The following is a 27382-nucleotide window of genomic DNA, read 5'->3' as shown; positions in this document are numbered from 1 at the left end:
CCTGTGGATCCTCCCCTTAGGCTGGGGGGAGGTCCTTTAGAAGTGGGCGAGCTTCGCCCGCCCACCCCTGGGATGCCAATAGGCTAACATACCTGTTTCTCAGTACTTTACTGTAGCCATCTGGCCTTGCCTCATCACAATAGTTACACAGGCCATTGCTAGACACTGTGGACAAGGCATCATTCTCAAAATATTTTTATCTCTAATGGTTTCCAACAAAAAAAGTGGCTTTCAAAACAGTAATGCAGCCTTCTCAAATTGGTTGGCACTCTTAAAAATAAGTAGCAAGTTCACAGATGCATAGATTATAAGGCCAGCTCTACACAACAGGCTTTTCTTGGTATAACTACATTGTTCAGGGTGTGAAAAATCCATAGCTCTTGTGTGACATAGTTATACCGACCTAACTCCAAATATAAACAGTGCTATGTTGATGGGAAAGCTTCTCCTGTGCCCATAGCTACTGCCTCTCAGATAGGTGGATTAACTACACTAATGGGAGAAGCTTTCCTGTTAGCATAGTAGCATCACCAGTAAAGCACGACAGCTGCACCACTGCTGTGCTGTACATGAAGAGAAGCCCTAAGACTAGAAGGAATCACTGTGATCATCTAATCTGAGCTCCTGCATAACACAAGCTAGAGAACATCCCTGAATTTATTCCTGTTTGACCTAGAAAAGGATCTAATCTTGATTTAAAAAACAGCCTGTGATGGAGAATCCACCGCAACTCTTGTTAAGTTTTCCCAATAATGAATTACCCTCACCGTTATAAATGTGTGCCTTATTTCAAGTCTGAATTTGTCAGCTTCAGTTTCTACCCACTGGATCTTGTTTATACCTTTGTTTGCTAGACTGAGGAACCCATTATCAAGTTTGTGTTCCTCATGTAGGTACTTACAGACTGATCAAGTCACCCCTTAACCTTGTCTTTGTTAAGGTAAATTGATTGAGCTTCGGGAGTCTCTCACTATAAGACATGTTTGCTAATCATTTACTCATTCTTTTGGTGCTTCTCTGAATTCTTTCCAATTTACCAATTTCCTTCTTGGTTGACACCAGAAATGGACCCAGACTTCTAGAAGTATTAGCACTAGCGCACTGTCTGGGCACTAGCTTCAAGCAAATGAACCCCTCAGCCCTGGCTCTCACCCCCTTTACTTACCCTGTGCAGTGTCCTTTGGAGGGGTAGAGTGATCAGACAGCAAGTGTGACAAATTGGGAAAGGGTGGGGAGTCATAGCCAGCTGTATAAGATAAAGTCCCAAATATTAAGACTGTCCCTATAAAATTGGGACAGCTGGTCACCCTACTGGGGAGACAGGACATAGGTGCTGGAAATAGGGTGCTGCCACACCTGCTGGTGTGAAGTGGTTTCCATCATATACAGGGTTTACAGTTTGGGTTGATGGCTCTTAGTACCCCCTATACAAACTGTACCCCTGAGGTGGGGCAATTCCTACCCACCCCACAGGTGGCATTCATGTGCTCCTTGCGTACACCCAAGCCAGCAAGGTTAGTGAGGGGCTCCAGGGCTGCGATCCACACCACAGTCACCCTGGACAGGGAAGAGCAGTGGTCTGGGTGCACCCCGTGCCTAGGGCTGAGAGCGGGGTGGGGGGGGACGGGGAGGCTGGGGATGTCCCAGACCTGCACCCAAATCCCTCTGAGATGCAACGTGCAAGTGTCCGGCACTACAATTCCCAGCAGGCAAAGCGAGTTTTGTCCCGCATGCGCAGCCCCGATGGGACCGATGTGGAATTGACTAGGGCGGCCATCTTTGTGCGGGGCGCGCCGCCACCTTCCCCGCTGCGGCGGCCATCTTTGTGTGGGGCGCTTTTCGCCCTTCGCTCCCCCGACTTCTTTTTTCCTTGAATCAGCCGGCGGCCCGATGGAAGGTGGAGGGGCCGGCCGGGGGCGCGCAGGCGCAGTAAGTGGGCGGCGACTGCCCGCCGGGCTGCACAATGGGGCCGCTGGTGGCGTGGACGCTGCGAGTGGCTGCCTGGTTCCAGCTGGTTCCCAGCCCGGGGAGCAGCGCTGCAGGTGAGAGGCTGCGATCGGGGCGGGGGTCCCTCCCAGCAGCACCCCCCCCTGCACTGGGGACCGGGGTATTTCCCGCCCCCAGAGCCCCGGGAGCCGTCCTGCTTTGCCCGCTGCCGCCTCTGGCGCTCAGTCGTTCTGCCCCAGCTGTGCTACCTCTTCCCCCGCTCGTGCCTTCCCCTGCGTCCCCAGTGCTCGCTTCCTCTCGCCTCCAGCCTGAGGCTCGGGCTTCCCCGCGCCGGGCCCCTGCAGCTCTGCCCCCATCCCCGCCTGCAGCCGGGTCCCGTGTGAGCTCTTCTGCCCGCCTAGGAGAGGCTTCCCCTTCCGTTTGGATCAGCCTCCTGCTGGTCACTGTGCAAGCTCCCTCGGCCGCCTCGCAGCCCTCTATGACCCACTCACCCTGCTCAGATGCTCTCTGCGGCGTAGCTTAGGATAGGAAGTACACACTCCTATATCCAAGTGAAACTACTCTCCACTCTGGGGTTTCATTTATTAGTATAAAGTAGTTTAACTCAAAGCCGGAGACTTCTCCAGGCTCACCACTTCATGATGCTTCTCCTGGACTTCTATTTTCCTCTGAAGAGTTTTGCTGCTGTTCTTTATTGCAAGTAGCTCCAACCAGCTGGTATAAAGAGCTTCTTCTTTGACCCTGGGTTTACTCTAGATCCACCCACAGGAGCCTCCTTGTAGGTCTGTGTCTACTTTTTACCCTTGTATCAGGCCTCAGCTCCCCAGACTTCTCTAAGCAGGGTACCTCTGCCAGCCAACTTTAGGATTCTTTGAAAAGACTCACCCTGACTCCTGATCTCTCATTCCTGAGAAAGCAGGATTCCTCCTATATGAAGCCTCACGCCAGACTACCATCCTGTGATGCCTGACCGCATGACCCAACCACCAGCCAAATCCAAACTCATCACCTGGGAGGTGGAAAACTAGGCACAGGTCGGGATGAGCCTCACCCCCCTTACAAGGTGACAGAGTCCTGTGGCACCCTATAGACTAACAGATGTATTGGAGCATAAGCTTTCATGGGTGAATATCCACTTCATCAGATGTCATGCATCTGACGAAGTGGGTATTCACCCACAAAAGCTTATGCTCCTCTACTTCTGTTAGTTTGTAAGGTGCCACAGGACTCTGTCGCTTTTTACAGATCCAGACTAACACGGCTGCCCCTCTGATACCTGTCCCCTTAAAAGGCTAGCCCACCTAGTGACAGGTATTTTACAGTTGGAATAGGAGAGTAGCCCAGCTAGTGCAAAGTGCACCTTCTTGAGATGGCTCTGTGCATGTTCACTAGCTGCTTAGTAGTAGTGCTAGTAATATACAGCACCTACATCCCACATGTCCCTTTATCTAGATGTTTGGTTGAGTAAGGACAATGCCTTGACGGGAATCCAAGATTTGGTCTCTGGTACCTAGGAGAGTAAGGGGCAGACATTACGGAGCTTTCTTTCTGCCCCTCTCAGAAGTGGGGAAAAATCAAAGGAGAGCTGATTCCCAGATTCCAAGGCCAAAAGGGACCATTGTGATCATCTAGTCTGACCTTCTATAAAGCACAGCCCATAGAACTTCCCCATAATAATTCTTAGAGCAGATCTTTTAGAACAACATCCAATCTTGATTTAAAAATTGTCGGTGTTGGAGAATCCACCATGACCCTTGGTAAATTGTTCCAGTGGTTATTTATTTTCTCTCACTCTTAAAAATTGATGTCTTATTTCCAGTCTGAATTTGTCTAGCTTCAATTTCTAGCCATTAGGTCATGTCATAACTAGGTAGCATGTACAAGTAAAAATACTTTCCTTTAAACCACAGGTTCAAATCCAGCTCTCTCTAGCACTGACCAGAGTCATTGCTACCTAATGCTTGTTCAGTGGCTTATGTGAATTTAGTCTGTTCTTTCAATCTGGATTGAGGAATCCACATTAAAAGAACCACTCTCACCTCTGGCACCCCCTTGCTGACAGTTTCAATGGAGAAGTCATGTACTAAATAAACATGGACATTCAGCTCCCTCTCACACCTAGAGGCAGCACCACCATGTAATGTGTCGGACACATAGATAAGAGTAGTACAGAAATGGTCTGTGGTGTTCGACACACACCATTGGTGTCATCAGACCAGCTGGCTTTCATGGACTTGAAGACCCATTCATCTCCTGGTAGCTGCTGTGATAATATAATGGATGTACTATATTAAGTCTTTTTTGTTCTCTCTTTCTTTCTTCCAGATGTAAAATGGAAACATTTCATTGGCCAGATTGACAGAGCAGTGGAGAGCTACAGACCATGTATAAGGGAGAATTGCAGCTGCTACCAAAGGTGAGGACATGTTTTCCTGGTTGCCTGAGGGGCCCTCTGGCATGAGAGAGAAAATACTCTTGCAATACACTGATACGTGGGGTGTAGCTGTTAGGTTAGACCTCAGCCACTTATCATATCTTCAACCAAGGAGGGAAAACTAGTATTAAAAGGAACACTATTGATGGCCTTCTGAAAAAAATTAGTTGGTGGCTCTTGCTGTTTCCTAGAGGAGGGACGTCCACACACAAAAGCTACCCTCCTAATTTTTTCTTTGTTGGCAGCATCAGTAGTAAAGCAGGTGACTAACTGGACCATAGTCTACTCTAAATGCTCCTTTTGCTCTCCTGCTGATGGCCCCTCCGGAGCAGGATTGCGTCACTGGCTTCCTGTGCTTTAACAATCCTGTGGATGAGGGCTTCAGTCTCTACCCATGTTTATCTGATACCTCTAAACAGCACCACGCTTTTAAATGAAGACAGTGGTGAGAGGAGAAGGAAGAATCAAAATGTGCAGCCTACACAGTGGAGTACTTGGAAGACAAGAAAGCCATCAGAGTAAAGTTAGGAAACATGAGAACTGGGAATGTAATATCTTCCCTAATGTGTCTAATGAAAGATGGTGTCTCTTCTTTCTCAGTGTTAGGGAGCAGGACTTGGCTCCCTTTCAAGGAGGCATCTCCAAGGACCTGCTGTCCGATGTGGTTAGCCGGAAGCTTGGGACGCACTACCAGATCATCAAGAACAAGTTGTACCGTGAGCATGACTGCATGTTCCCTGCTAGGTGAGAGCAATGCAGAAAATCTCATCCATGCCACAGGGAAACAAAAAATTACTCCAGAACCAGCCACGTGACCATTTACTGAGCGGAAGAGTGTTTTAACAGGTCTCAATCCCAGTGTGTGAGGGGAAGATCCTGATGAAGCGTGCACTGGATTGAAATCTACGCTCTGCAATTAGTTGGACCAGGGGTTAGAAGAGGTTAGAGTCCCAGAGAAGGCTGGCTTAAATTTTTGTGGGGAGCAAGGTTGGCTGAAAGGGATAATTTTCATTGTTGCTTGGATCAAGGTTGGGTTGAGAGTCAGAGAGGGCTAGTGACTGTATCCAAGCTACCTTTATAGTGTGGGAAGATAATTTAGTGCTCCTTTGTTCAATGAACTGAGAGGATCCAGAGGGAAGATTCTTATCTATTTTCCCTGCATTTGCACCCTCTATCATAGTAACATCCCTTTAGTGGAAAGGGTTGGATGCAGATGCCTTCACGGTTCATCAGTGCTGCTCCTCAATTAACCAGGAGAGTTTACTGCAAAGTAGGGTGGGTAAAAATCTTGGTTAAAAAAATTCAGAAATATATTTTTTGTTTTAAATTATGGTTTTTTTAAAAAAAAATTATCTTTTTATAATGCATTACCCGTTTTTTACTTTCTTCCTATTTAATGGTCTTTAATCATTAAAACAGGTTTGTTTTGTAATTGTTTCTTTAATTAATTTCTTAACTGTTAGTTGGAGTTCAGATTTTACATAGCTATGTTTTTCTGCTATGGAGGTTCCATGATTAAAATGCTCATCTGTGACATATGAAAAAAACAAACATGTCTAGGGCCTCAGTAACATTCTCACAACTTTTCAATAGACTACACTTCCTAAAGTCAAGAAAGCTTGAAATGTTTTGACCAAACTATAGTCCTCCATTAGGGGGTTGCTATTTTGAAGTTACTGGGACATGATCTCCAAGTTGCCTAGGGTCTTTTGAAAATCCCACCAGTAGGTACATAAATCTGGGTACTGGCTCTAATTTTGTAACTTTTCACTTGTGTGTATTAAAAAGTTCACAATAAGTTGTTAATATATTGAAAGTATAAATAACTTTTCATTGGTAACATAGTGTCAGTCTTTGTCACTTCAATACAAAATTGCTTCTAAGAGAAGTTTTTAATGGAAATACAGTTTTAGCTTCAGGAACTGCAAACTACTATGCATGTGTTTAACTTCAAACATCTGAATAATGGAAGTCAGTCAGACTATTTGTGGGACTAAAGTTCTGTGCCCAAGTTTTTCAGGCTAAGAGCCTTCATTTTCAATATTTTGAGTTGTTTTCTATATAGCAATTTTGGATGATTAAAATCCCCTCGCAGTAACAGCATTTTTAAAAACCCAACATTTATTATCTAGTTCATTGTACATATTAATGTAAAGTTTCAGTAGCACAAATTTTCAAATTAGCGTTACAGAATCTCAAGCTAATTTAAATAGTTTGTTTTAAAAAAATGCACGATTTAAATCAGTTAATTACATTGTCTTGATTGAAATCACTTCACCCTGCTACAAAGTGACCTGAGATGCTTGCTCCTGTCCCTTGCCAACCTAGAAGGCAACAGATGAGGGGTCCTTCCCTGCTTATGTGCTTGAGAGTAAAGGATTGACCTAGGAATTGAACTGCAGTGTCTTCCGCTAGTGCACAGCCTACTGACCAAATCTTCCCACTTGGGAAGAAATCACTTTATCAGAGTTATCTTGTTCTCTTCTGATCTGTTGCATTATGTTTGTGGCTTCCTCAGTCACTCATTAGGTGAAGAACTCTTCAGTGATGGACGTGAATGCTAAATAAGGGCTAATCCGTTAAATTTCCTATGGTTGGGTTATGGTCAGTCCTTGGCTGGGAGATTCTAGTAAAAGCCCAAGTTCTTCAGCAGGTGGTATTGATGATTTGATTGGTGCCATGCCACTTTTGAGTCACCCGTAGAGCCAGCTCCAGCCTGATGTCTTGCTTGAAATGGGCTGTTTCAAACGAGACATAAAACTAAGATTTTGACCACTTATCATCATAAACAATCCCAGGGCAGTTTTTTCTGCCAGAATAGGAATGTTTACCCTGCATGATTATAATTACATTCTGCCACTCTAGATTCCCTAAGCAGTTCCATTTGGATGGGTTAGTCTTGATTTCCTGTCCTAGACAGCTGAGTAGTGGTGTGCGCTCTGAAACTATTATGTTGCCTCCCTGAATTTCAATGGTGGGTGGAGTGATTGCTGTGTCTATTGTCTACAGATTGTACACTTTGTTGAGTGCTTCTGGGGCGTTTGGATGAAAGATACTATGTAAATGTCTATTATTAAGGCCCTACTTAACTTGCGATATTGCAGTAATTGCGAATTCTGCACTATTAGGCTTCCACCACAGTTTTGACAGTGGGAGCTACACCGTATATGGGGCTGACAGCAGGAGTCCCCGCTCTCAGCACCGGGTGGCTGATAGTGGAAAATCACAGAAAAATAATATTACTTTTCTGCAGTTTTCCATGGCTTGTCCACAACTCAGCCGCAATTTTTAGACAATCATCCCGTGATTCAAGTTGGGCCTTATCTATAATACATGTAGAAAAACCTACCCAGTAGGCAGTAGTACCACTCGACAGAAGAGTCCCAACGGTTCCTGGAGAAGATGAAAGCATTAATTACCTCACTGTCTTTGTTTCCAACTAGCTCCAAACCTGGCCATCCCATACTTCAGCGTTTGTGTCCTCCAGCTTCGTTCTCCTTTGTAGCTTTTCTTTTCCACCTTCTTCAGCTCTTCCCCTTCAGAAGAGTAACTGGTGGGGGAAGCAAAGGCCTGGTGACACCAAACCTTTTGCTCATGGCTTTTCGTTGTTTGTCAATTCTCTGCAGATGTAATGGGGTCGAACATTTCATTCTGGAGATCAGCAGCCGCCTCCCAGACATGGAGATGGTAATCAATGTGCGAGATTACCCCCAGGTCCCCAAGTGGATGAAGCCAGTCATGCCAGTATTCTCCTTCAGCAAGGTGAGAGTCTGCAGGCACCTTTGTGATAGTGGGGGACACTGTGACCTGCATTTCATCCTCTAGTTCATTGCAGTCACAAGAGTAAGAAGTTATAAATTCCTTTCCTAATGGGACACAGGAATTTTTAAGTGAGTGGGGGTTCTATCACAATGTAATTTCTTTTTCCGATACCCCAAAGGCTCTGAGTCAAAATTACCCTTTTCTTTCAGATGTAAAACCTGCAGTTGTTTGCTCTTCATATTTGTAGAGTTTCTCCTTCTAGCTCTCGAGTGCAAAGAATTAGAAATTTGTTCAAGGGAATGACCCCCTCACAAGCTCATGCTCCAGATAAGTGTCTCAACTGTCCAACAGTGGGGTGATGCATACCGCCACTGGATTTAGTGCCGTTCTCCCTGTGGTTCATTATCAGCTTTAGATCTTTGATAAAGTTATAGTTTCCAGGGGTGGCTCCAGGCACCAGCACGCCAAGCGCATGCTTGGGGCAGCAAGCTGCAGGGCGCGCTCTGCTGGTCACCGCGAGGGCGGCAGGCAGGTTGCCTTTGGCTGCATGCCTGCGGGGGGTCTGCTGGTCCCGCGGCTTCAGCGGACCTCCCGCAGGTGTGCCGCCAAATCCACGGGACCAGGGATCTCCCGCAGGCAAGCTGCCAAAGGCAGCCTGCCTGCCATGCTTAGGGCGGCAAAATACCTAGAGCCGACCCTGATAGTTTCATTTTAAGATCTCTGTTAAGGGAGCGGGCTTGTGGCCTCACTAAAAACTCAGTTGACCATCATATAGTTGCTTTGAGTTAATTTGTATATTATAATCTTGGTTGGTAGTCCAGAAAAGTAACGGTAACTTTTTCTCATAGCTATGAGGTCACACCCGTGAACTGTAGCCTCGGGATTACATCACGGCTGTGAAAAATTACAGGAGTTTATTGGAGTTCCTTCTTTATTTCAAGTGGAATGTGGCCAATGGAGCCAGCTGCTCAGATACCAGTTGGGGGTACAGTACAAATGCTTTTACAGAGCCATTGGGAAGTGCTGATAGACATTGGATGCTCAATTCCGATAAGGGCCATTTGGCCAGTGAAGTTAAGTGGCATTGCTTAAGGGATTATGTCTTTACGGTGACTTGTAGAATGGTCTCCAGGAAGTCTGATGTGTATTAAAGAGAAGCCATGGGCAGCCTAGATGGCAATGTGTTGCAGGAAATGGTCATAACAGTACTGCCTATTTTATGACCAATAATATCGTTTGTAGCTATATATAATTCATACTCTGGTTTCCAGCCCAGGGACCCTAATGGCAGCATCTGTTGGCAGCCAACCTTTCACTGCCAGAGTTGATACATTTCCCTGGGCTACTTCCCCACAGCTCCCCTGCTTCTCTCTCTCAATGCCTTCTTCACCCTTACTGTAGGGCTCCCTTCCAGTGGCTCGAAGGTATCTTCATTACTCAGCCCTTCAGCCACACTTCCTCTCCTCTGGCTCCCTACCTCTTTTTGGAGTGAGCCCTTTTTATAGCATCAGAGGGGCCTTAATTAGAGTCAGGTGCTTAACAGCCTCACCTGACTCTTAGCAGGTTAATTGGAGTCAGGTGTTCTCATTAGCATGGAGCAGCCCCTGCTCTGGTCTGTCAGGGAACAGAAAACTCCTTATCCAGTGGCCAGTATATCTGCCTTCTGCTGTTCCCAACTGGCCTGGGTCTATCACATCAGGCTAGTTACAAGGAATTGTCCTTATCATGTGTACTGGCTAAATACCTGTGTGTGTTTGTTTTTTTTTGTTTTTTAAGCAAAACCCAGTTGCTCCTCTTCTTAACAGTGAGGGTGAAACTTGGTTAAATGCATGGTCACTTGTGTACCTGCTGATTTTCTTGTTTTTAAGACTTCTGAGTACCATGATATCATGTATCCCGCCTGGACATTTTGGGAAGGGGGACCAGCTGTTTGGCCAATTTACCCGACAGGTCTTGGGCGCTGGGACTTAATGAGAGAGGACCTCCGAAGGTACGTTTCAGGAGAGAGGAGTTTTTTTCATAGAAAAGAAACCACTCAGCATAACTATGCAAGAGAACCTCCTAGCATGGTGGCAATAACTTCTAAGCCAATTAGGTCTATTTTCCTGAAGCCAAATCATCTCGTGCTTGGGGAGACTGTTTTTACACAAGAGGAGACAGGACTTTTCTAAGACAATAGCTCTCAACCTTTCCGGACTACTTTACCCACTTCAGGTGTCTGATTTGTCTTGTGTACCCCCAAGTTTCACCTCACTTAAAAACTACTTGCTTACAAATTATTTACTTTCTCATTTTTACCATATAATTATAAAATTAATAAGTTGGAACATAAATATTGTACTTACATTTCAGTGTACAGTAAATAGAGCGGTATAAACAGGTCATTGTCTATATGAAATTTTAGTTTGTACTGACTACGCTAGTGCTTTTTATGTAGCCTGTTGTAAAACTAGGCAAATATCTAGATGAGTTGATATATCCCCTGAAAGACCTCTGCGTACCCTCAGGGGTACACATACTGCGAGTTCAGAACCACTGATCTAAGAGTAAGTCTGAACTGCAATTAAAAAACCCATGGCTGGCCTGTACTAGCTGACTTGGGCTTCTGGGACATGGACTGTAGAGCTGTTTAATTGCCGTGTAGACGTCCAGTCTTGCAGTTTAATTTCAGGGTAGACATCCCTGCGAGGTTCCCAGCACTCGGGCTGCAGCCCGAGCCAGAATGTTTACACTGCAGTTAAACAGCCCCACAGCACCAATCCCATGAGCCTGAGTCAGCTGGCACGGGCCAGCTGTGGATGTCTGATTGTAGTGTAGACATACCCTAGGGGACCAGAGTCACTGACTAGTAAGGCACAAGAAGCTTGTGAGAGGGTATTTTTCATTTGGCCATGATATATTCTTTTGTCAATCTAAGGGTTGGTCTCCCTCAGAGAGCAGCACTTAAGCCTGGTCTACACTACAGAGTTAGGTTGGCCTAAGGCAGCTTACGTCGACCTAACTCCGTAAGCGTCCACACTGAAATGCAAAAAAAGGAAAGCAGCGGGATAAGTAGTGAAATGTGAACTGGAGTTTTAAAATGATTTAAGTTTCAATAATTCACAGTGCTACTGATAACAGGAAAGAGTTTGTTTTTGTGTGTATAGATTGATATATACCCCTATAACATCTTGGCTAGAGAGCTACCATCTGTGGAAAAGGCCCATCTTGTTGGGCTTAGCGGAGATGTTTTTCTGCTCTAATGAAAGAATTGTTTCCCATCAAACCTCAAGAATAATGAAATGTGACTATACTGCAGAAACTGAGGACACTTTTTTATGCTTGTGTTAAATTATTTATTCTCACATATTAAAAAATGTTTCCAGATCTGCGGAAAAATGGCCGTGGAAGAAAAAAATCTCCAAAGGATATTTTCGAGGATCCAGGTGAGCGCATTTTCCAGCTCCAGGTTATTCTGGCAATATAGGCTGCCAACAGGTGCCAGTTTAATTAAGACCAAAATAAGGCTGATGAAAATATGCACTAGCTTTTTATTTCTGGGGATCTTTAAGTACTACTTGACCCAGCAGTTGCCATTTAAAAAGCAGTATGTGCAGTTCTATGACATTTCCTGTGCTAAGTGTAGGCGATATTGCAAAGACTATGCCAAAGGGAAATAGTGCTGCACAGCAAATAATGCTTTGTTCACCCTCACCCCACCACATGGCTACTGCTGTTTTTGTCCACTTCATGAGGAAAAATACCTGAGAGAGTTAGGTTCAATCACTAGTTTCTGCTTGAATCAGTAAGAAAGCAGAATATACTTGGCTTGAGAAGCAGTGGTGGAGCTGCATGGGGTTGCATTTAGGGATACTGCAGCTGGAAGCAGACCTTCCAGCCCAAATAAATAGACTTGCCCTAGCATGCTAAAAAATAGCAGAGGCTTGGGTTAGCTACCCGAGCTCAGACCCACCCTGCTCCCTGGATCCAAGCTCAGGTGGCTAGTGAGCCTCAACCATTGCCACAGCATCCACACAGCTACTTTTTAGTGTGCTGGCACAAGTCCCACTAGCCTGAATCTGTTGACCTGGGCTGGGAAGCTTGCTCTTAGCTGCAGTGCCTTACAGTGTCAGCTGTCTGGACTTGTGAAATTTTCTCTAGGTACTAACCAAAAAATGTACCCAAAATATGTTTCTAAAAAGCAAATTGGGTCCACCACCTTGTACAACATCCCCTCGGCTCATGTGCCAAGCATTAGCTGCCATTTGCAACTAATTTAGTGTAGTAAGATATACATATAACAATAGCGGTGGTGGGTGTGCTATGAAGAGTTCAGGTGTTTTTAGTTCTTAATTAATAAATGGTTTGAATAAGGACTCTTTTTGTTCTGTATTTTGCTTCCCTTGCAATGGGAACTACAGCTACTTTGATATGCATTGGAAGGTTTGTCTGGTATCATCATAGCTCCTTTTTGGGCATCTATATGCTTTATTTTGTAATTCTCTGCAGCAGTGCACTTTAGTGACTCAACAAGTATCCTTGCAGCAATGATGGGACGAGTAAGGAAGGAGCAGACTATTTTGTCCTATTGTTTATAGGTTGTGCATTTAAGAAAACAGACATGAAAATGTGCAACTCTCAATAGTGTATCCAGGGGGCAGAGAGAATGAAGATTTGATTTCAGGTCACACCCATGTTAATTTTTCTCCTAACAAAGGGCCTAATCCTAAAAGATGCTAAACGTCTCTGAACTTCATAATTTAGATATAAATTGGGAGTAGCCTGCACTTCTCAGGATCAGGCACGAAGATAATAGCTCTTTTGCTGATTTGTTCTGAATAATGTTTAAAGACTATACCACTTAAAACTAAATGGGATAAGGGAATATCACTTAGAGTTATTCCATTTCACATACCCCCTTTCCCCCAGATATGTCGTCCTGCAGATATTGTGAGCAGCATTTAGCAATATTGCCTTCAGGCCACACAAGAGCCAGTCTGATAGAGACCAGGAGGTATTTCTGTCTTGAATCCCATTGTTAGTTGGCCGTCATGCAGACGTGCGGAATTGGAGACATTCAGAATGACACTGACTGATCTGAATGTTGTTTCTCTTGCAGAACAAGTCCTGAGAGGGATCCCCTCATTGTTCTGTCTCGAGAGAACCCAGAACTCGTCGATGCTGAGTACACTAAAAACCAGGCCTGGAAATCTGAAAAAGTAACCACTAAGGAGCCAACTGCATAAGCAGCTTAGGAAGCAATAGTTTAAAAAGGGCAATTTCAAGTGCTTTATGTAAATGTTGCTTCTTAGGAGACTGGTGATAAAATTGGTGGGGGAGGCTGTGTCACTAGTTAAGCCACTTCTAAGTCAGGCGTTCAAATTATTGCCATCAGATGGCTGTATCTGTCTAATGTAGGTATGTGCATGGCTCCATCATTACAGTCTCTGAGCATCTCACAAGAATTTAAAAATAAGTAACAAGCACTCCCCCTTCTCCCAGTCTGTAGGATAAATAACTTGAGGAGTTTTTTTATTGTGTGTGTGTGTGTGAGACACAAAAGAGGTTGTTAAGAGAAAGTGGCATCAGAGAGAGGAGTTTTCCATGTAGATCTGAATGCAGCGAGAGCCAGGGTCATTTCTATCTTTCAGGCATGAGTCCCTTAGTGTAACACAAGTCCTGTGAAGTTCTGTTTCCAGCACTTGTGAATCTCCCCCTGGTGGTTGATAGTTTCACTGTTGTGGGAGCTCAGAGGGAGAGAGACTCTCACAGGTAGCTTTGAATCCAACAGAGGGCTTTGAATAGCAGGGAAAGGACTTTGGAGTAGGGTGACCAGATGTCCCGATTTTATAGGGACAGTCCTGATTTTTGGGTCTTTTTCTTATATAGGCGCCTATTACACTCCCACCCTGATCCCGATTTCTCACATTTGCTGTCTGGTCACCCTACTTTAGAGTGAATTCTGCATGTACTTCCTACTGAATATAGAGAGTGGAGCACTGGAGGGATGTGATCAGGGTGACCTGTGATGCTACTGATGTTTTATCCCAATTAGAGCTTTCCCAGGGTGGGTGGCTTCAATCCTAGAGTTGCAGTAACCAGACCAGGAGGTCATGAATTCATGGATTGCTGTAGCCCAGTCTGTGTTTGATGGACTAGAGCACAATCTTCTTTTTATCTTTTGCTCTCCTGGTTATTTGAGCATCTAGTAGCCTTAACCTGTCCAAATGAACCCCAAAGCTAGAGACTGACTTGACTTAAACTTAGAAGCAGATGCCCACAATTGTGGGGGAAGCAAGTTCTTTGAAGTGCTTCCCTCTTCTACCAGCTCATTCTTCCCTTGGTTTGGCTTTAGCCAGCTGCCCTTTTTCCAGGTGCTGCTTTTGGCTAGGCACTGAGAAATCTGGGCAGCTGTGCTGCTCATGTTTGATATAGATATAGAGTTGGTGCTGTCATCTGGAAATGGCTGGCACTTCAGCTCTGGTTGTCTGACCTGCTCCCCCAAAGGCTTCATATATGTGCTGAACAATAGTGGAGAGGGGACAGTAGAGCCTATGGGACTCCACCCATGAGGGCTGTAGAGGAACTGTTGCCCATAACAATCTTCTGTGGTTCCGAGAAGAAAGATCTGACCCACTGAAGGCATCCTTCCAGGAAGCTGGACTGAGGTTTTTCATTGTCAGTGAGGAAAATTCTTGTCAGTTTGCAAAGACCATCACTTAGATTCAGACTGTGGTAGCAGAGCAGGCTCTTTAGGGGACAGAGGGCTGGGCATTCTCTGCTTGAGTTTAAGCCATTGTTGTTCACTGAGGTTTTAGACATGTGGGAGAAGCAACCAGAGACAGTAGCAAAGATTATTTTGGCCCCTGTGATTGAGGGTGTGTGTCTGCTGCCTGTCTGCTGAGGATGGGGGTCTGGGAGTCAGTGACCAACGTGGTTTTTTGCTATCTGCATCTGCTCAGGAGGTTGCAACCCTTCCTCTGTGATGGGGGAAGTTCACACTGTGGTTAACTGTTAACTCTTCAGGGGCATGTTGGAGGCTTTTTGACGGTTCCTGTACACTAACCAACAACACTTTCCCCCAGCACTATTAACTTAGAAGTTCCAGTGCACACAGAGATGAGGAAAATGCATTGCTAAAGCCCAACCCTCTTTATAGTCATTAAGTAAGAGACTTGTTCTTAGAATGTTTGTAACGTACAGAGAATATTTCTCAGGTAAAGATGAGAGAGGCCCCCAAAGATGCTAATACAATTAGAAGCCAAACTGGTTTCCCATGACCAGGGAGACTTTTGAGACTTTAGCCTTATTTATGGTTTGTTGAAGAATAAGCCTCATGCAAAATGTGATGAGAAAATAAATTGTACTGAAGTAATTTTTTGAAGTCTCTTTTTCTTGAAGGACACACTTGGGAAACCGCCTGCGAAGGAAATTCGTCTGGTTGATCACTGCAAATACAAGTGAGGTTTTGCTCAATAAATCTGTTCAGGAGCTGCTGAAATCTTGTCTGATAGTATTGCTAGGCTTGTTTGTTTTAATGTGTCATTTTCTTTTTAAGGCCCCAATCCTGCAACTGAATGCATGCAGGCAGGCAGATCTCTGCATCTATGTGGAGTCAACTGAAGGTTTGGGAGAGCTTAGTTTGGCCTCTTTAAATGTCAGTGTCAAGAGACTGCCAAGTCTGGAACGTAAAGGAGAACTGAAGAGTTCTGTGGAAACTAACTACAAAAGCCTCCTTTACACCAAAATGTTTAAAATTAAGCATGTCCTTTTTACTTCCCTACCAAACCCTGAGTTCAGGGTTCTCTGCAGTTGTTTATATTGCTAATCTCCATGGCATAAGAAATGCAGCTCTTGGTCTGGTATCTGTAATCTGACCTTGGCAGGTGAAGTGTCTTTGTTCTCACTTTCTCACTAGTTCTTACATTAGAGGCAGGAGGGATGGAAAATGCAAACTTGTTAGCTAGAGCCTAGTCTCTCCACACATATTTTTCATTTGAGGTGAGGGCACTAAGCATTTCAGATTTTAAAAAGCAGCCAAAGTTTCAAAAAAGTGCTTAAAAAAAAATAAATCCTGAGTTAATGGATGGGGAATGCCAATACAAAATCAAATTTTTCTTTGCTTCTCTTTTTACAGATACCTGTTTAATTTCCGAGGGGTAGCAGCCAGTTTCCGCTTCAAACACCTCTTCTTGTGTGGCTCATTAGTCTTTCATGTAGGGGAAGAGTGGCTTGAGTTCTTCTACCCACAGCTGAAGCCTTGGGTACATTACATCCCAGTCAAACCAGACCTCTCTGATGTCAGGTAGGAGACTACAGGTGATTTTCTGGAATGACTCAATGATCCCAAGTGTGTTATGCAGAGTATTTCATGCAGTGGGCTGTATGCTACTCATGCTACTCAAGGTATGATCAGGCTTGGGTTGTACTGACAAATACCCACGCTGTGCTCATATTCAGTGCACCGAAGGTAGAAAGAACGTCATGTGGCATTTGCTGATCCCTTAGACAGTGGGGATATATATGTTTCATTCTCCTTTCTTTGTAAAAGAAACAAAGTTCTCAGTACATATTAGTCATACAGGAAATAGTTTAGAGCCATAGACATGTTGAGGAAAAATATATTACTGGCCTCATTAGAGAGAGACAGTAAATGTTGACATTCTTCTAACATAAGTTTGATTATTGAAGGTATTTTTGATTATTCCTTACCTTTTTAGTAGTAATATCTATTCTGAGATCTAGACCAGGAGGATGTCGCCGATGTTCAGCACACCTTGAACCTAAAGGTTAGAAGTGAAAATTGAGACAAGCCGTCAGCATTTCTGACTTAGAGTAAAAAGGAGAGCAGTCATCTTAGCTGTTAATGGTTCCAAACATTTGTCAGCTGCCGAAATTCAGATTCCCCCTTATCCCCCCGCCAAGACTGGTATGAAAGTTGGGTTATGAAAGTAGCAGCATCAGCCACATTCTTGACTTTAGGATTCCCAAATCTAGTTCTGCCACAACACAGTACCTGGGTGTGCGGTATTATGCATTGAGCCAATACTTAGTTGCAATTTTTCTTTTTCCTTTTAGGGAGCTGTTGCAGTTTGTGAAGGAAAATGATGATGTAGCACAAGAAATTTCAGAGAGGTAAATTGTGTATTCTTCCTGATTGTCAAACACCCATCCTCCAATACTCTTTGTACCATACAGCATTCAAAAGAGATACCTGTCAAGGACAGCCTGGTGATAACAGTGCACAATGTATCTATCTATCTTCAGCAGGGAGAGTGGCGAGCGCAGGGTATTGATAACAGAACTCTTCACCTCTAGTTCAAATTTGATCCATGTCAATAGTCCCCCAAAGAGGTATCAGATACTGATAACTTTTGTTCACTGTACAAAATGAGTTAGCCCCAGCAAACAAATGTCCATTTCACAAAAATGCTACCACCACCACTGGCAGTAAATGTCAAATAGGACTGATTGGTGGGGCAGTGTAGGGGAAGCTTGCAGTGCCACTCCCTAGGCTGTACCTGTCTTGTGAATAATTAGTCATCAGAGCTGCTAGTGGTAATGAAAGGTGTCACATTAACATTAATAATAAATCAGTATATAGCACTGTACATCCAAATTCTCATGTTTCCCCATTTAAAAAAAAAAATCTGGGAAAATTGATCTAAAATAGCTAAATCCAAGAATTTTTAATCTTTCAGGAACAAAGTTTGACTTTGAGCTGTCACTTTATTTTTGTTTGCCTCCAGGGGGCACCAGTTCATCATGGACCACTTGAAGATGGAGGATGTCTCTTGTTACTGGGAGACTCTGCTGACTGAATACTCTAAAGCCCTGACTTACAAAGTTAAGAGGAGGAGAAACTATGATGAGATTGTCTCCAAACACTTGAAAACAGAACTTTAAAACCATTGTGGTTCTCTTTCCAATTCAAGGCCTGGGACTGGTGGTCACTGAAAATCCAAAAACTGGTGTACCTTCTGTTACTCTTCGTCCCTTAGGCCTGGTTTACACTACGTGTTTCAACCAAATTTAGCAGCGTTAAACCGATTTAACCCTGCACCCATCCACACAACGCGACCCTTTATATCGATATAAAGGGCTCTTAAAACCGATTTCTGTACTCCTCCCCGACGAGAGGAATAGCGCTGAAATTGATATTGCCATGTCGTATTAGGGTTAGTGTGGCTGCAAATCGACGGTATTGGCCTCCGGGTGGTATCCCACATTGCACCATTGTGACTGCTCTGGAAAGCAATCTGAACTCGGATACACTGGCCAAGTAGACAGGAAAAGCCCCGCGAACTTTTGAATTTAATTTCCTGTTTGCCCAGTGTGGAGCTCTGATCAGCACGGGTGGCGATGCAGCTCCAAAAAGAGCTCCAGCATGGACCATACGGGAGATACTGGATCTGACCGCTGTACGGGGAGACAAATCTGTTCTATCGCAGCTCCATTACAGAAGACGAAATGACAAAGCATTTGAAAAAATCTCCAGGCTTTGATAGACAGAGGCCATAGCACAGTGCTTTGTGACAAGCGTAACGGAAAGCCAAAGAATCAAATGGACGCTCATGGAGGGAGGGAGGGGTTAGTGAGGCCTCCAGCTAATCCCACAGTCCCCACAGTCTCTGAAAAGCATTTGCATGCTTGGCTGAGCTCCCAATGCCTAAAGGGTCAAAAACATTTTCTCGGGTGTTTCAGGGTATATGTCGTCAATTTACACCCTTCCCGTGACACTGTTTTTGCATTGGGATCTCAACCCAGAATACCAGTGAGCGGGGGAGACTGCGGGAACTATGGGATAGCTACGGGATAGCTACTCACGGTGCAACACTCCGGAAATCGACGGTAGCCTCAGTACATGGACGCACACCGCCAAATTAATGTGTTTAGTATGGCTGCGTACGCTCGACTTTATACAATCTGTTTTACAAAACTGGTTTATATAAAATCAGAATAATCCCGTAGTGTAGACATACCCTTAGATTTATTATCTCATACTCTAAAGCAGTGGTTCTCAACCAGGGTCCGCGGACTCTGTCTGAGGTGTCCATGAAAGACTGAAAACTGACTGAACAGAATTCAACTATATATACAGACAGTGTATTTCCAAAGGGGTCTGCAAATGAAAAAAGGTTGAAAACTACTGCTGTAAAGCTACAGCAAGCAGCATTATTGTTACTTTAAAATAGTTTTTGTACAATGAGAGTGAATCATGTTAGCTAGACCCAAAACTCCCGGAGAACATATATAATCAGTGAGGTGGTTGACTCTTGTGCTTAGAGCAGGGAACTGGCAATCAAGACCCCTGGGTTTTGTTACTACCCCTATCTCTAACTCACTGATCCTGATCCAAAGTCCATTGCAGTAAGTGGGAGTCATCAGTGGCCTTTGGATCAGGCCCCAGGGGACCTCAGGCTAGTCATTTTAAACCCTCTGTGCCTCCCTCCATGTAGGTAGACTCCTATTTGGGGCAAATTGCCAATGTTATTGTGATTGTGTGATGGCAGTTTGGGTACAAGTGTTTCCTGTCGGCAGCCGTGGTTGGTTTTTTAGCTTACCGTTATGGGTGGGTTAGGGCTGTTGTTTTTAAGTCTGTAAAGCACCCATATGTTAACGCCATGTTGGACACTAAAAAGTACCTTTTGAACAGCTAAACTACCTACCTCACTGAGGGATTTTGATGATGGATGAATGTTTTTAAAATGCTCTCTGATCCTGAGATGTGAGGTGCAGTCATAATGCACAATGTTCTCTGTCTTTGCCACCCTAAGGTGTATGCCTCCCATCCCTTGCATTTGCCCTAAATAATCTCAAGGCCTTACATAAAGTCCGCCTGTCTTTTGACCAAGGATAAGCTGGATAGAGGTTTTAGTCTGTGCATTCCTTTGGACACTTTTACCTTATGTTTTAAAAGTTGGGTTCTTCGAGCGATGTTCCTGTGGTTGCTCCACTCCAGGTGTTGGTGTGTCCCTGCACCTTCGCTCGGAGATTTTTACAGCAGTACTCATACCGGTCACGCACGCGCAGAGCCTGCCTCCGCACCCCCCATGCTCTCAATGTACCATAATGGTACTTGTGCGTGACTGGTCTCCTCATTTCCTTCTCTACCCTCCCTGGCCTGAGACAGAGCTCAGCAGACTTGTTAGAGACTTTCTCTTCCTTTGTTCAAATTCCTTCCTAGTTAGTTTGTTACCAGTAGTACTTAGTTACCATTTTGCTCTTTAAATAAATAAATAAAAAAATATTTTTTTTTCTTTGTTCCTGGCAGCGGCAGCTGCTTCCGACATGCCTGGCTCCTCAGGCTTTAAGCACTGCTCTACCTGCAATGATGCCATCCCTCTTTCAGATGGCCATTCAAAATGCATAAAATTTTACCCCAAAATGTGCCCACTGCAGCAAGCTTAAATCCAGGGTATGGAAGGACAGGGAGCTGAGACTAAAACTGCTTTTCCTTCAGAAATCTCTAAGATTAGCTTCAGACCGGGTGCTGACTCCGCTGCACACACCCCCTCCGCCTCAAAGATTAAAGAACAGCACTTTCTCTCACCCGCAAAGGGAACTTTGTGGGAGAAGACTTCCCCGGGCAGGTCTACAGCCTCCCTCCCAGCGCTTTCCCAGCTGGGCACTTTTGACACACTGGGCTCTTCCAGCGCTGCGCGAAACCCATCTGCGACTGTAACACAAAACTCCAGTGCCAAGGCTTCAGGCTTCCAGTTGCCTGCCTCTCATATGGCACTGTTCGGCACCACAAAGGAAGTGGGGCTGACACATTCTGACATGCCTGACCCCTCCCACAGGCTGTTATTGCTCTCCCAGCAGCGGCACCCACTGAGCTGGCCAGCAGTGAAACTATGCTCAGGACACCAGTGCAGAGAAACTTCACAGCAGATTCCTCTTGCACAGTCCTCACCTTACAGAGGAGCTCCAGCACCACAATTTACACAGTCAAGGGACCGGCTGGTGTCACCTATCCTGCAGTCACCCCTACTTAATGCCTACTTCTCTCCAAATGCTTAGTCAGGGTCCGGACAAACTTTCTCCAGTGATGAGGAAGCTGGACTGCAGGGAGAATTTTCACCATATCAAATCTCCCATCCTCAGACCCCAATCAATAGAGGTCATAGAAAAATTACCTCATCCTACTCTCAGGATCCTGTCCCATGGTGCGTAAACCCCTGGATGGCACCACTTATGCCCTTCCCACCACAGTGGCAATATTGGGCTCCATGGGCATCTTATCCTCGAGACCACCATGCCAGACACCTGCCCGGCACCACCAGCTGACGAACTTGCCTCCGACGTAATGCAACAGGCAGCACCGTCACAACTGCAGGATCAGTCACGACATGCCTCCAACCCAGTAGACCCACTTGTTATGCCTGATGAAGCCTTACTTCCTCCTCCTCCTCCGACATCTTTGGATGACTTCTCAAAATTTCAAGACCTTTTCAAAAGTTGCCAGTGAGTTAATTCTTAACTTGGAGGAGGTTTCTGAACAGCAGCATGAGTTAATGGACATCCTGCAGCCCTCTTCTTCTAGGATTGCATTACTGATCAACGCAGCCCTTTTGGAACCTGCTACGGCCATCTGGCAGACTTCCACTGCAAGCCTACCTACCTGTAAACAAGAGGACGGCAAGTACTTCATCCCTTCCAAGGGCTCTGAATTCCTTTTCATTCATCCAGCGCCAGACTTGCTGGTAGTAGATGCAGTCAACTAAAAGACCAAACACCAGTTTCCCTGCTCCACCCCATCCGATTAGATCTGTTCGGACGTAAAATATACGCATCTTCCACGTTACAATTTTGCATTGCTAATTAAACTCGTTCTGGCAAAATATGACCACAAAAATTACAAAAAATTAATGGACTTTATTGATGACATTCCAGAAGAAAAGAGACAACAATTCATGGCTCTAGTTTCCGAGGGACAAATCATTTCACATACAGCTCTTCAAGCGGCTCTCGATGCAGCCAATATTGCAGCAAAATTCACTGCTACAGCAGTGGTCATTTGCCGAGGTTCATGGCTCTCCTCTTCTTCCTTTCCTCAACAGGTCCAGAATACCATTGAAGATTTTTCCTTTGACGGCGACAAACTCTGCCTCCACAACGAATGATGTACTTCCATTCAATGAAGTACTCAAGGGCAACTCTCCGGTCCTTAGGAATTCAAACCCCTACAACCAGAAGGCAACAATATAGATCTCAACCGTACCAGCGTCCACGCTACCCTGCATATACCTAGCACTTCCATAGATCACATGAGCAACAGCAACGCCAGAGACCCAGATACCAGCGTCGTCGTCCCAATTGCTCGGCGGCATCTCAATCCCCTCCAACTAATAAGCAGATCTGAAGCCTTGGTCGAGGGTTTAGAAAACAACGTTCCCACTTCAGCACTTGCACTGTATGTCCCTATTTTTGGACACTGCCTACGACTATTCTCCTATCAGTGGCAGAACATTACTACCAACAAGTGGGTTATAGAGGTCATCACAATTGGTTTTCCATCCCTTTCCTATTCTTGCCTCCTTCCCTCTTCAGGGATCTCTCTCACAAGCAACTGCTCCTCCAAGAATTACAACTCCTCCTTCTATTGGGAGCGGTGGAACTTGTGCCCGAACGACACAGAGGGAAGGGGTTTTATTCCCATTATTTCTTAACAGAAAAGAAAACCGGGGGATGGTGACTGATCCTTACCTCAGGCAGCTCAACAAATTCATCAAAAAGCAAAAGTTAAAAATGGTTACCCTCACCATCATAATACCAGCGCTGGAACAGAGCAATTGGTTTTCAGCCCTCGACCTACGGGACACCTATTTTCGTGTGACTGTACATCCGGCCCACAGACGTTTCTTTCGTTTTACCCTTGGCTTGACACATTTTCAATACAGGGTGCTACCCTTCAGCCTATCCACACCCCCCCCCCCATGTTTTTTCCAAACTCCTACCCATAATCACTGCCTACCTCAGGAAACAAGGGGTCATAATATTTCCTTACATCGATGATTGATTGTCACCTCAACTCTCAAGGGAGAGCTTTGATTCACACAGCTCACTGTCACTTGCTTCCTATCCCTCCACCTACAAATAAAAACAATTCCACATTATCTCCTACCCAGCACCTGGAGTTCATAGGAGCACACCTTGACTCCCGGACTGGAATAGCATCTCTCTCGCCCGACCGCTTCAACAGCATAAAGTTATGGCAACGAAACTTTGCAACAGTCCTCAGGTCACCTCTCGAGACTGTCTGTCTACAACTACTAGGTCACACGGCCTCATGCACTTTCAGGGTCCAAAATGCACAACTATACATGAGGTGCTTCCAAGCTTGGTTGGCTACAATTTACAGAACGAATGTGCACACTCTAAACAAGCCTCTATCCATACCTTTCAGAGTCAAAGACTCTCTCCTATGGTGGACAGTTCCCTCCAACCTCTGCTCAGAAGTCCTCTTTCTCCAGGATGCTCCATTCCTCATAATGACTACCGATGCATCCCTCACAGAGTACGGTGCACACATTTCCACCACACAGCCCAGGGGCTATGGTCTTCAGCCGAAACCTCCTTGCACATAAATGTCCTAGAACTTCGAGCTATATGCAATGCCTGCCATCACTTCCTCCCATTAATCTGCAACAAACATGTATGGATAATGACAGACAACATCTCTTGCATGTTCTATGTAAACAGGCAGGGAGGAGCTCGCTCTCACTCGCTTTTCACAGAAGCCATGAAGCTCTGGAATTGGTGCCCTGCGAACAACATCCAGATATCAGCCATCTATCTTCCCAGAGCTATAAATACCACAGCGGATGAATTAAGCAGACACTTTTCCTGGGATCATGAATGAGAGAGAAATGAGACGATCATCTGCAACATACTCCACATTTGGGGCTACCCAACCATAGACCTTTTTGCAATTGCGAAAAACACTAAGTGTCCCGAATTTTGCTCCAGAGAGGGACTGGGCAAACATTCCCTTGATTGGTGCGTTTATGGTCCCATGGCATCAGGACTTACTTTATGCTTTTCCCCTGATACCAGCTCTCCACAGAGTTCTGACAAAGATACAAACAGATCGTGCTACGGTGATTCTGATTGCCCCGTCGTGGCCCAGACAACCGTGGTTTCCGTTCCTCACCAGAATGTCACTTCACCCACCAATTTCATTGCCCCTCACTCCGAATCTCCTATCGCAGCAGCACAGCCGATTTCTTCATCCCAACCTGTCCATGCTTCATCTCAAAGCTTGGTTCCTATATGATTCTCCCAGAATGAACTAGCATGCTCTGAGCAGGTTCAAAGAGTGGTCCTACATAGCGGAACACAATCTACTCGCATCACCTATCTCCGAAAGTGGAAGCGATTCACGCAATGGCGTTCAACTAAACAACTTCCTCTGCACCTCTTCCGCTCATACTTGACTAGCTATTAGACCTTAAGCAATCAGGCCTTTCTTTCAGCTCCATCAAAGTCCAGTTAGCCACTCTTACAACTTTTCGTGACAAGATCGACGATACCTCTGTTTTTGCTCATTCAGTCACCAAGTGTTTTCTCAAACGATGCCAATCCTTATACCCAGACATTAGACCTCCTACCCCTCTGTAGGACCTTCACTTAGTATTAACCTGCTTAACTCAACAACCATTTGATCCCCTAGCCACTTGCTCCCTTTTACATCTATGAAAACAGCATTCTTAGTGGCTCTGCCAGATGGGCAGGAGAAATAGCAGCTCTCGTGGCAGACCCACCGTATACACTATTTTTTAAAGACCAGGTTACCCTTCGATTACACCCCTAATTTCTTCCAAAGGTGCATTCGTCATTCCACATCAATGAGCAGATACACCTACCAACCTTCTTTTCTAAATCATATGCAAACTCTTTTGAATCCACAGTGTGTACATTAGACGTACGCAGGGCTTTGTGCTTCTATTTGGATAGAACCAAGCCCTTTAGGAACACTTCTAGACTCTTTGTCTCCATCACGGAGTGTTCCAAAGGGACACCTGTTTCTACCCAGAGACTTTCAAACTGGATTTCTGAGTCTTTCTGACTGTGCTATCAGATAAAGAAGGTTACGCCTCCAGTCGGCATCAGAACTCACTCCACTAGATCTGTGGCTACTTCCATGGCTTTTCTACGCAAAGTTCCCTTGGTTGACATCTGTAAAGTGGCCACTTGATCTTCTGAACACACATTTGTTAAGCACTGTACCCTTACTCACGGCCCTCTCTCTGATACACAATTAGGCAGAGCTGTATTATCTACTGCATTCCTACCAAATCCAAAGTCCCTACCTCCTTGAGGTACACTGCTTTTAAGCCACCTGGAGTGGAGCACCTACAGGGACATCTCGAAGAGGAGAAGAAGGAGGTTACTGCACAAAGTGAGTAACTGACATTCTTCGAGATGAGTGTCCCTGTGGGTGCTCCTCTACCCGCCCTTCTCCCCTCTACTTCTGAGTTGGGGTAGCCTCCATTGTAGAGAAGAAACTGAGGAGACTGGTCATGCACGCATACTATTAAGGTACACTCAGAGCAGGGGTGGGGGAAGGCTCTGCGCGTGCATGATCAGTATGAGTACTGTAAAAATCTCTGTGCAGAGGCATAGGGACGCACCAACACTTGGAGTGGAGCACCCACAGGGACACTCATCGAGGAATGTCAGTTACTGCACAGGGTGAGTAACCTCCTCTGTCTTATCGATGTACGCTGTGAACTGTCCGTCTCTGTGAGCTGAGACTCTGTCTCCTTAGACCATGTGCATGCTGTGCTAACAGTACCAGCTTGCATGATTCTCAGCACATTGGCTTTGAATATGCAAGGTTGGATGTCACTGGAGCACTTCTTTTTTGCAGCCCGCCAACTTGGCTCCTTAGTTGTGTGGTGGGCTCACTGCAGAATGAAATAAAGTGCTAAGACTGTCTGAAAGCACCACAGCGTAAGCAACTGCTTGGGGTCACTCTTTTGAGGTTCTTGCATCTCATGTAAGTACTGCAACTCATTGGCTGGCCATGTGCTACTTAGATAACTGGTGGGGTGGGGAGTGGAAACGGAGATGGAGGCAACTACTTACCCTTTCCTTTGGCAACTGAATCAAAGTAGTAGAAAAAGTCATGACCTGATATTTCTGACTTTTGGCAGATTGGGGTGCTGCAGAGTTCTCACACACAAACACACCCCAACATCAGGCCCCAGTACAGGGCAGGAAGAACTAGATATGACAGGCAAACATCAATTTCCAGTGCAGAGCGCCAATTACAGGACCACTGGCTGGGCTGACCCAGCATATAAAAGAATGAAATCAGGAAATGAATAACTGGAGTCAGAACTGTGTAATATTGGAAGACTTTTTAATAAAAGCTTGAATGACGGGTTTTAATGAGAAGATGGAATTACCTGAAATGATAGATTTATCTACTGTATTTTTAAACCCTTTTTGTTTTTAATGAAATGCTTTTGGATTAAAAACAAAAAACAATGCTTTTTATTGGCTGAATTATTTCTCAACCAAAAGAATGATTCTATCATAATAAAGGAACTGGACAGTCAACAGCTGTTCTTCCCAACAGGATGTAGCAATATATACATTCCTTACCATTTGTTCTCTTTGAGGAGATGGTTTTCAAGGAATTGGGTAGCGCATGGGGATGGAATTGAGAAGTGGAACCTTTTGCATCTAAAGCTATAGCTGTACTTAAGGGAGCATGTAGAATACAGGCACTACACGTGTTGCTACATGCTACAGTGAAAGACAGGCTCTGTCCACCTTTGTCACTGTGGTGTGTAGCTACACGTGACTGAGGAAGGCAGCAGGGCCCTACCCTTGTAAAAATAGTGTAGACATGGAAGGCACTCTTTGGGTGTGTAGAGAACCACGTTGAGTATATACTGTGGGGGTTCAGGCATGGAGGGCACTCTGCTCACCTAAGCCATGTCTCCCCATCTGCACTGCTATTTATGTCCATGCTAGCTGGGCGTTCAGCGTCAGTACTCTACACATCACCATAAATGTTGATATACCTTAAATCACTAGTTAAAATCTTGTCCAAAACTGGTAGAGATTAAAAATTGTTACCACCTGAAAGCTATTCAGTGGCCCATGTGAAATAATTTAGGGAACTAAGTTCATTTCCTTGTAGGCAGGTGGTCACATCGCTAAACCAGGTGCAACTAATTGGCCCCCCTTACTGCCTGTCTCAGCAGAGAAGCCAAAGATTGCATTGGCAGGAGGCTGAAGTCC

At 45.1% G+C, this 27382-nt stretch overlaps 1 protein-coding gene across 1 annotated transcript; it reads left to right on the top strand.

Annotated features, from left to right (window-relative positions):
• The first annotated feature begins 1182 nt into the window (after positions 1–1182).
• Positions 1183–20378, top strand: POGLUT1 (protein O-glucosyltransferase 1). The gene is made up of 11 exons (XM_032804828.2): positions 1183–2042; positions 4273–4363; positions 4982–5125; positions 8008–8143; positions 10012–10133; positions 11509–11568; positions 13242–13341; positions 15524–15582; positions 16260–16427; positions 17201–17257; positions 17872–20378. The coding sequence occupies exons 1-11, from the start codon at positions 1964–1966 to the stop codon at positions 18026–18028; spliced, it is 1173 nt and encodes a 390-aa protein (XP_032660719.1). The 5' UTR covers positions 1183–1963; the 3' UTR covers positions 18029–20378.
• Positions 20379–27382: the final 7004 nt, after the last annotated feature.

The sequence above is a fragment of the Chelonoidis abingdonii genome, chromosome 1 (genome assembly GCF_003597395.2).
Source record: "Chelonoidis abingdonii isolate Lonesome George chromosome 1, CheloAbing_2.0, whole genome shotgun sequence".
NCBI classification, from domain to species: domain Eukaryota; kingdom Metazoa; phylum Chordata; order Testudines; family Testudinidae; genus Chelonoidis; species Chelonoidis abingdonii.
The sequence above is the reverse complement of the archived record's forward strand: the minus strand, read 5'-3'. Positions and strand labels throughout refer to the sequence as shown.